The following is a 10,623-nucleotide window of genomic DNA, read 5'->3' as shown; positions in this document are numbered from 1 at the left end:
TTGTTTCATTAGTCAGCGGTAGTCATTCCACCGAAACTTTTATACTTTTTATTCCACTTGATGTTTTAGTTTATTATATATTAGCTAGTACGTATTTTACTATTGCATTACCGCTACTGCTACTATAACTGCTGTATAAATTTAATGACCAAGATATGAATTCTAGCTTCCCCCGCGAACTACGTTTCTCCTTAGTGTGACTTACGTAGGCTACCTTTTTAATACATTCCAACCATATCCCAGATACTGTTCGGTTTTCCATAATTAAAACTATAAACCTCACAGTCCAAGTTATATGATTTTAATTAACAAATAAAAAACAGGGGTTTATCGTAGTGGGCTGAAATTTAGGATTGTATGTACTAACCTAACTGTTAGGAGTCAATTTACAAACACGAGATTTAGATATATGTATTTGATATTTCAACCTTTAGTCTAAACCGTAGCTATCTTAATACATCTAAATACAAAGGGCAAGCAATGGAGGTGAGCCGGGTCATTCTCATATTAATATACTACCTCAAGTTGAATTACTCTCGGGAGCATAGTCAAACACAAGATTTAAGTTCTGTGATATTAAACATTATCCAAATAAAGATTGTACTGTGGGAAATTTAAATTAGGTATATATTCACTAAGGTTCTAAAATGTTCGTTGTTTGTTTGCATTGAATAGCCTCCCAAACTAATGGTTGGATTTAAAAAATTCTTCACCATTAGAGTCCTATATTAGCCTTTATTACCTAATGTATAGAATAGTTTAAAAAGAATAGCACTTCATATGAAAATGTAGTAGTGTCGGGGTGGCGGTATCACTTAACATCAGGTGAGCCTCCTGCCCGTTTGCCCCCTGTTCTATAAAAAAATAACAGTGTGTCGAACATTTGTTGTTATTATTGTTAATCTGACCTATCGTTATCTTTAGTATTATGTAGTGTATAATAAACATTTATAATTATTTAAATAGTGTATAGTTTATGTGATCGCATCATACGGCTGATAAGAGAAATGTTACGCTGTGTTAACCTTCACTGATCACGACATACGGGCTACACTCGTCTTATTGCACTACAGTTACACTCATTTCTTACACTCAATCAAAAGATGCGATCTTTCTATTTAATTCTTATCTACCCTACTTTTGTAGTTATTACGATTTAATATAAACTTTTGTTAGATTTTGAGTTTTTAAAATATGCTATGTATTAGATTACCTATTTAAGTACTACTTAGTATGTAAGTTCATTGTTTTGTTTATATACCTTTGTTAAGTATCAACATATAGGAAAGAGTATGCATCCCTAACACAGGTTATAGAACTTAAAAGGGATGTACTACAATGTATATTTAAGATCATTAACTTAATAAAGGAAATTTTTGTTTTTTTGTTTTTTGTTTTGTTTTTTTTTTTGAACAATAATACCACTCTTCTTTTCCACTTTTACCGCTATGTGTATCGACACGGGTACGGTGGATGGAGCCTGCAGCTATCAATATGCTCGCCCCACCTATAGTAGTGTAACTGTGTTGAACCGCTGCCGCTGTAAAGCTATTTCTAGCATTTCTTATCAACTTATGCAATTATTATTATTTATGCAGTATATAAAACATTGATATTAATTTAATTTTTTTCTTTGACAAGTCAATCTACAACTCTACCAGACCCAGACTGACATCTATATAGACTGTCTTACTCTAACGCGTTTCGACTGCACCGGCCTAGTCAGAGAGACGTGAATACGCAGTATTCGTTCTGTCCTACTCTAACGCACCTTCGCTACGTCACCGATCACGCCAGACCGATGTGAGACACAGTATGCGTTCGGTTCCGCTCTAACGTGTATTGGCCGCACCTATGCTACATCATCGTGTATTATGTGTATTTTCGTTATGGAATTTCTTCATTCGGTCGCAGCGCTGAAATTCCGCGATAAAATCTATGCACTAGCTTAACACCTATGGGCTTTCTCTAAACCATTAATATCTACAAGAATACATTTAATATAATAATGTATAGCTAATACATTTAATATAATAAATAACCAGCCGTGAGAATTCGAGACTGAACATAGGATCTCATTATAGTTGCAGCCTTCTCACTAGGTCTCTTCTAACTTCCTCCAAACTTTTATTTCTGCATACATTCGATGCAATGCCGCAAGCCGCATATTGTGCAGAACATTTCTCGCTTTTTACTGTCTGTGATTCATTCTTATGAAACCGCCTAACTTTCGTCTAGCACTCTCATTAATTATTTAGTAAAATAACAAAAATTATCTTGTGCATTTCTTTTGTATAGATTTTACTTAGACACAAAACATGCGTTTGTTACTCAATGGTTCAAAAGTACAGTTTTAATTTAAACAGAAATGGCGATTACGAACTTAATACAAAAATAATTTCAAACTGTCCACTTTCCTGTGGCCGCAATTTCACTAACGAGTTAAAATGAATGTCTCCTCGGGGACCATAAATCCTTAAATATTAAACCTGGTCCGAAGGTTTCGATCTAATGAAGACAAAGAAGCCCTTACGAGAAAGGATTTCGATCCTGTGACCGCCTGCACTTTTGGGATACATTAATTTCATTTAAACATACTCCATTTATTTGTAGACATTTTTATTCGTATTAGGAATTGGTTGTATAAAATGCAACGTAATATTATATGTTACATGGTTATATAAGCCTTACTCGTAAAATTCAGTATTCGTAGTATTTAAAATACAAATACCTAAACGATTATATAATATTATACTCTCAAAGAAATCAATTTTATTTCAATTAGATTGTTTGAAGTCAGTTGAAATCTTATATATTTTTACGTAAATCGTACATTAAACTCCTATCGATCTGACATCTCGATATGTAATTTTAGACATGAGAAAATATAATAAAGTATAATTCCGTATTGAACAATCGATAACATATCTGTTTTTGTGCGTTAAGCGTCTATCTTCACGCATCCTTTAAACTAAGTTAATTGTTCGCATCTTTCTGGCACATTTATGCTCTGGTGAAAAGAGAACGAAAAATCATTATCGAGCAGCATACCGGTACTCCAGCCGATCATACTTTGTTCTTTTTGTTTAAAGTTCGTGATTCCCATGGCTTAGAGTCTTTATTACCACCATACAGTCATATTAACTTTGGTTTCCATGTGGTACTTTTACCCTTAATTCAGGCTACATTACTTTCTAGATTATTCTTATATCTATAAGAGGCTGTCTCTTTAGATGGTGGATGGATGGTGGATAGTATGGTGTGTAAGAAGAAAAAATAATGATGATTTATCTGAAATAAAGATTGATATCGGTTTAAGAGCAGTGTTGGTCTAGTGGCTTCAGTGTGCGACACTCATGAAGGCTTAGGTTCTTTCCCCGGCTGTGCACCAATGGACTTTCCTTCTATGTGCGCATTTAACATTTTCTCGAACGGTGAAGGAAAACATCGTGAGGGAACCGACATATTATTGTCTTAGACCCAAAAAATCGACGACGTGTGTCAGGCACTGGAGGCTGATCACCTACTTGCCTATTATTTAAAAATAATGATGAAACAGATTCAGAAATCTGAGGCCAAGATCTAAAGAGGTTGTAGCGCCACTGATTTATTTATTTTATCGGTTTAAGGAATAGGCGATAGAGCCGAACCATGAAAAATGATCTAGTTTTATCTATGGTTTTCGTGACAGGTTTCAATTTAGATTCCACGCTGTGAGCACAGTCAGACTCTGAAGTACATCAATGCAAACTCGATCAAACAAATTGTTTTTCCTGTACGGCTAGCCAGACAAAACTATTTTTATTCTCACTTGCTCATATCAATGTTAATATGCAATTATTTATTTAATTAAACTATAATAGTAATTCTATATACGAGGTATTTATTAAATAAACCGAAAAATTAAAAAGCAAATATCTTTTTCTATACAATCTTATATACAGCGTAAACAAATTTTGCGCCTTATGTAATACTCTATATTCGCAAATATTTAGTTGCGCCTTACTGAACATACATAGCAATTATGTTGTAATAAAATTGGTGAAATAATTTGTTCTGGCTTTAATTACGATTTTGGACTTTGGACATTGTTTCCTGCTTATATATAACAAAAACAATTTTTTTATAAAAAGTGACAGTAATCATTGTTCGTTTATTTTCGGACAAATAATTCTGTAATCAGAGACAGATGTATACATTTATTCACATAATTACTTATGTTGTAATAATAATTATTAAATACGAGACATATAACTTGTTTCATACATTTTACGTATTTATTTTCCACTTCATTATTCTACCTTAACAGTTACTACTAATTCGATACAACGCCATAATAATACCCACACCAATTATCCTACATGAAAAAACTTTAAAAAATCATACGTACATTCCTAAATCTTAGAACTAACAATATATTATACTTGGATAGACTGTACTGGGCTGATAAGCCCAGTACAGTCAATTTTAAAGAAAGTATTACAATGCTTCTAAAATAAAACAACGAGGTACGAGATAGCTTACTTAATCCGCTGTTTTGCTGGTATTTTTTTATATTAACATATATCTCTGGTATTTTTACGTTATTTTGATTTTAAATTTTCATTGTATTTTTTTGGTAACTTTTATGTTTAACTAAATTATTAAAAATTTTAATCATAGATATTGTATTATGTATGACGTGGTAAACTTAAACAAGTAATATTGAAATATTTAATATTAACAGTATGTAGTTTACGTATTAAAAGCAGTTGATATTTTTTTCTATCTCTACAACGTTTCACTTCCAGCAATGTGGACCATTCGATTCTTAATTGAAATGTTGGATTGTTTAAACTCTTATTAACGTCCTGATAAGTTTAAATGGACCGTCTATTATTTAGTACACCTTGTATATTTAAGACATTTCAATAAAAGTTTTCGCTTTAAATGCTTTGTACTAATCTGGTTTTGTTATAAGTAATTTATATTTAAAGAACTTTATTCTCATTACAAAAAGAAAAATATTTTATTAACATGAGAAACTTAATATTAATATGTATATACACGAGCGAGATACACGTCGCCATTAGCCGTCTAAATTTTAGTCAACTGTGTTCACTCTAACAGGCATCTTTATTGCCTTTTTGAATTTGTCAAACACACCAATAGTGCGAATTTTAGATGGTAATTGACTAAATAATTGCAGACGCTCATATCTAATAGACTTCTTCAAATAATTTGTACGCGGCTTCGACGAGATAAGCAAACTCGCTCGACGAGTATTGCGTGCAGTTGTGTATTTGATTTTTTAAAATGATGAGCTACTATGGAGAGAGTTATTTAAAACTTTTTTGATTAAGATACAGGTGCTATAAATTTATTAGTATAAATAATAAAATAGTATATATAATATAATATTGTAGTGGTTTAATCGTCATAATTTTGGTTTCTTTGTAGATTTTTTTAGTCTGTGTTAAAAAATTGTATCTATATAATGCTTTTATTAATTTATTTTGTAGTGTTTGTATATCAGACATTTTGTTTTTCCATGCTGTACCCCGTATTTCAATTACATGTATGAAATGTGGCTTGACTAATCAATTATAATTTAATCCTAATTATATTTTCAAAATTTTAAAATGCTAATAAAATTTGCGTTTGAATCGGTATTTATTAAAGTATCTAAAGTGAATTTTTTATATACCCGAATTTTTGTATTATCTAGTGAATTTATATAGAAGACAAATGTAGTATAATCTTAAAAATTCATATTTCTATATTTAGTTTTTAGAGACAATATTAAAATAAGATTCAGTTATATTTATACAATAAAACTATAACTGTTATTTCATACTTAATAGTTTGGTTAACAAAGTGTATAATCCTGGATAATAATAACGTGTAGTATAGAGGGGCCATGCAACAAGGTCGAGATCTAATGATATTGTGTTAGTCGCTTCTCGCTTTACTACGCATCAGACGCTTGCGCGATGAATATACTTGTTTGATAACATAAATAACACATGACGGGTCAATAAAATATCGCAAGATGTTACTGATTGCATTAACAATAATTGTGCTGGTTGTTTTATACTTTTACGGTACTAGAACTTTCAAATATTGGGAGAAAAAAGGTGTGAAAAACGACAGACCTTTACCATTCCTTGGGAACAATGCAAGGAATTACCTAATGCAGAAGAGTGCAACTGAATTAGCCGCCGAGGCTTACTGGAAGTATCCTGAAGAAAAAGTGGTTGGCTTCTACAGATCAACAAAGCCCGAAATTGTTCTAAGGGATCCGCAGTTAATAAAAAATGTACTGACGTCAGATTTCTATCACTTCTATCCCCGTGGTTTAAATACTCACAAAATGGTGGTGGAACCAATGTTGCGCAACCTGTTTTTCGCTGATGGTGATTTGTGGCGATTGTTACGGCAAAGATTGACTCCAGCTTTCACTACAGGAAAGCTACGTGCTATGTTCCCCCTGATTGTGGAACGTGCTGAAAAGCTGCAAATGCGCGCGTTGCAGGCGACTGAGCAAAGTGGGGGGGTAATAGATGCACGGGATCTCATGGCGCGTTATACAACTGACTTTATAGGAGCCTGTGGCTTTGGATTAGATGCAGACTCACTACAGGACGACGACTCTGAATTCAGAAAACTTGGTAACAAAATATTCCAATTAGGTATCAGGAACGTGGTTACTAACTTCTTGAAAGAACTATTTCCTGAGACCTTTAAACATCTCAAGTTTCTAGGCAACGTGGAAAAAACTATTATTCGTCTCCTAAAAGAAGTACTAAAGCAACGAAACTATGAGCCATCGAATAGAAACGACTTTGTTGACTTGTTGATAGAATGCAAGAAAAAGGGAACTATAGTTGGAGAGTCAATAGAACGCGTAGGAGCTGATGGAAAAGCGGCTCGCGCGGAGTTGCATGTTGATGATGAATTATTAGCTGCTCAGATGTTCGTATTTTTCGCAGCAGGTTTTGAAACTTCATCGTCAGCTACCAGTACTGCTTTAAATGAATTAGCCCATAACATACATGTGCAACGTAAGGTCCAACAGGAAATTGATAGAGTCTTAGCTAAACATAACAATAAATTAACCTATGAAGCCGTTAAAGAGATGACATATTTAGAATGGACATTTAAGGAAGCTATGCGAGTGTTTCCATCTTTAGGATTTCTTATACGTGAATGTGCACGCAAATATACTTTTGAAGATTTGAATTTAACAATCGATAAAGAAGTGTCAGTTATAATTCCACTGCAGGCATTACACAACGATCCACAGTATTTTAATGATCCAAAGCAGTTCCGCCCTGAACGTTTTGATCCAGATGTATTGAATGGTGATCAATATAAAAATGTCTACCTGCCTTTTGGTGATGGGCCAAGGGCTTGCATTGGTAAGTTATGAGTAATTAGACGAAACTAATATTTATAATAATAAATATGATGAATACTATTTATAATTTTAGTTGGTACCTTATTCTTTTTCTGTGCATGCGTTTCATACTTAGATATACGATATTGAAATAAAACTTTACGAATTCAACTTTATAGACGTCTTTCGCAGGCTTCATATTAAAAATCTCCGAAGAAGTTTTATAGTGTTCGCGCAAAGAAAATGAAAATTATTTTTTTATTTTGATTCAGTAGCTCACGCTTTTTCAGTAATAACGAACATACGAACTCTACATACGCGGGGTGATAGCAATCATTACTCAAATACAACTTTATTGTAATGGTTTTCCAGAGGAAATACAAAGAAATATAGTTTACGTCTTCATACACTTATTTGAATTGCGTTTAAATTTTGTGCTGCTACATCTTGACTCAATATATCACAATGCTTTAATTCTTAAACTAATATTATTATCAGTAAATCATGCTCTTATTGCTTTGTTGTCACGATAACGAGAGTGTGATCATATACTTTATTTTTAAATTTACGAAGCCACCAAACTGACAATGGCCATTACTTTGGATTAAAAACAAAATATAAAATAAAAAATAACTAATAAATTTTGTTGTTACCTATTTTATACATGTTATGAATACATTTCTTAAATCATTAGTTCAAGGAATGCCGTTTTCAAATCACAAGCCACCTGTACCGCGATTTAATTGTTTTTGTCCAGAAATATAGATAAAATCTGGGAATTATGTCACAGCCATATTTCTATTTCTGTCATGAATAAATAAAAAATAAAAAAATATTTTTCTTAATTTAGCAGGAAATAAAACTAGTATTAGCAGACTCAGCCAAGCGTTGCTGTGGCTTAGGTTTTTGTTATATTACATAGTAGTAAATTAATCAAGGGAAACCGTAGGAGAACATATGTGAAACGTTGGTACCACGACACGGACCTAAACTAAACTACCTTTAACTCAGCGCCATCTGTTAGAATTGTATCAAATAATAAACAAATAATTTGCAATACCTATCCTATCTCTCAAGTTGGATCGAACTGCACATGGTGTGCGAATTTTATTACAATCGGTTAAGTGGTTTAGGAGTCCATTGAGGACAAACATTGTGACTGTTAACTGTGTATTACAGGTGCTCGTCTTGGAATGATGCAATCACTGGCAGGCTTGGCAGCAGTATTATCGCGGTTCTCTGTGTATCCTGCACCAGGAGCACCTCGTTACCCGCGTGTGAACCCTGCTTCTGACATCGTCCAGACTGTGGTTGGTGGAGTCCCCTTGACCTTCAAACTCCGGGAATCGAATGTGCCAATTATATCGTAACGTCGATACAAAAACCAGTTGCACGACATCTAACCTTGTCAACGACCTTGAAGCGTGTTAAGAGTATTATTTTTCTCAGATCTATTTTTGATAAAATACCTTATAATGAATTTATTTTTGAAATTAAAAATATTCGAAATAAATGTGATCTTTCTACGAAGCGCTAGAACGCTGAATACTCATTAGATATCTTAGTATCAAGTAGAGCTTTTTTCAAATAAAATAAAAATATGCAACATCATTTATATCTATTGATTAAATTTTAGACGAATTAATTTTAAATCAATTGTTTGCCGTCAAATCTTTTTTTTTAGAACAGGGTCAAGCGGGCAGGAGACTTTATTTTGTATATTTTATTTTATATTTATTTAGATAAAATTTAAACAAATCTTACCCATAAACAGTTTGATAATAATAAGAAAATATTAATATGTTAATTACGGATAACATTGTTTATACAGTTTTATGAAGAAACACTGAGATTATATACGAAACAACAAGGGTCATATAAAAAAAATTATAACTTTAAGACCATAAATAGTTTCCAGTTGGAGGCTCTTAATGTCATTATAATTTACGTAAAAAATAATACAAAGTTGATACTAGTACCGTAAATTCATTTGAGATTTTTTTGTGGAAATGTTTCCTAATTGAATGATTTATCACATTGTATGCGCTCTGTATCGGTTGATGACATTATATTGAATAATGCGATATGACTGAGATGATAATTTAAGTTTAGTGTTTATAATGTGTAGTTTTATTTATTTAATAAGTCATTTATTTAGTAAATAATTCGTTATTTATGATTTAATTTATTATATAAACTTTTACATTTAAACACATTTAAATTTCTTTCTATGTTTTTTAGTTATCTGTGTGCCGTCTATAATATCGCAAAAGCCACCTTCAAATTATATACACAATAATCATCTTTAAATAATAATGATCTAGAATTTATGTTTATGTTTCGAGATAGTAAAACGAATATACAAAATTAAAGTACGATTAACATAATTTAAGACTTTTTCCCAAAATAAAAGAAAGAAAAAAGAAATAAAAGACAGCTCTAAACAAAACCCGGTATAACCAATGTGATTTGGAGACGGTAAAACATTAATGGCATATAAAAATTTGCCTCTTTAAATTACTTCACACGAGTTAATATCGCTTTATTGCCAGTCTTTCATATTTGCAAAATGGCAGGTTGCGTTCATATTAAAATTTGATTTGGTGATTTATGCGAGGCGGGCGTTAACCGGAACACGTGTGGAAGATATTTTAGCTCGCTATACCGGAAAAATATTTCAACCAGTATTTAGAAACGGTATTTAGATACGGTTTTCGGTACCGGTTTTTAATTAATACGGTATTATTTAGCTTTTACACTAGTAAAAGCTACATAATACTGTTTTAATTAAAAACCGGTACAATACAATAGTTTGTATTTCCATACAAAATATTATTTTAGTGAGAGTAGTCAAAAATGTAAATACTTTATTTTAAATCGATTTAAATAATATTATATTGTATGTAGCACATATAAAATGATACAAAGATAAATTTAAGATACATATTATCATATCCAAAATATAAAGTTATTGAAAGTCAATACATTAATTGTGGTAAAATAATATAAAAAAACTGTCGATATAACTTTAAAATTATAAAAACAGTAGGCTGGAGAATCGGTTGCGTGATGTGAATTCAAATTTAGTGCAATTTCGTAGGCGTTAGACCACAGCTTGCGCTAAAATATACGATGTGAATGTGATTATTCAAGTTTCCATAGAACATTGTAGCCATATCCAACCAACCGCAAAAGCATGAAATAAAATTAAAATCAAATATATTAGAAACTACACAACTAATATT

At 32.0% G+C, this 10,623-nt stretch overlaps 1 protein-coding gene across 1 annotated transcript; it reads left to right on the top strand.

The window, feature by feature from the left end:
- Positions 1-5,949: 5,949 nt before the first annotated feature.
- LOC110997387 (cytochrome P450 6B6) lies at positions 5,950-9,064 on the top strand. The gene is made up of 2 exons (XM_022265527.2): positions 5,950-7,400; positions 8,558-9,064. The coding sequence occupies exons 1-2, from the start codon at positions 6,032-6,034 to the stop codon at positions 8,746-8,748; spliced, it is 1,560 nt and encodes a 519-aa protein (XP_022121219.2). The 5' UTR covers positions 5,950-6,031; the 3' UTR covers positions 8,749-9,064.
- Positions 9,065-10,623: the final 1,559 nt, after the last annotated feature.

The sequence above is a fragment of the Pieris rapae genome, chromosome 17, assembly GCF_905147795.1.
Source record: "Pieris rapae chromosome 17, ilPieRapa1.1, whole genome shotgun sequence".
In the NCBI taxonomy this organism is placed as follows: Eukaryota; Metazoa; Arthropoda; class Insecta; order Lepidoptera; family Pieridae; genus Pieris; species Pieris rapae.
Note: the sequence above shows the minus strand (reverse complement) of the source record. Positions and strands in the feature narration are given on the sequence as shown.

Excerpts from the sequence above, each read along its gene's own strand:
- LOC110997387 (XM_022265527.2), top strand. The coding sequence starts at position 6,032 with ATGTTACTGATTGCATTAACAATAATTGTGCTGGTTGTTTTATACTTT. Across the intron at positions 7,401-8,557 it reads TGGGCCAAGGGCTTGCATTG|GTGCTCGTCTTGGAATGATG; the intron begins GTAAGTTATGAG and ends TGTGTATTACAG.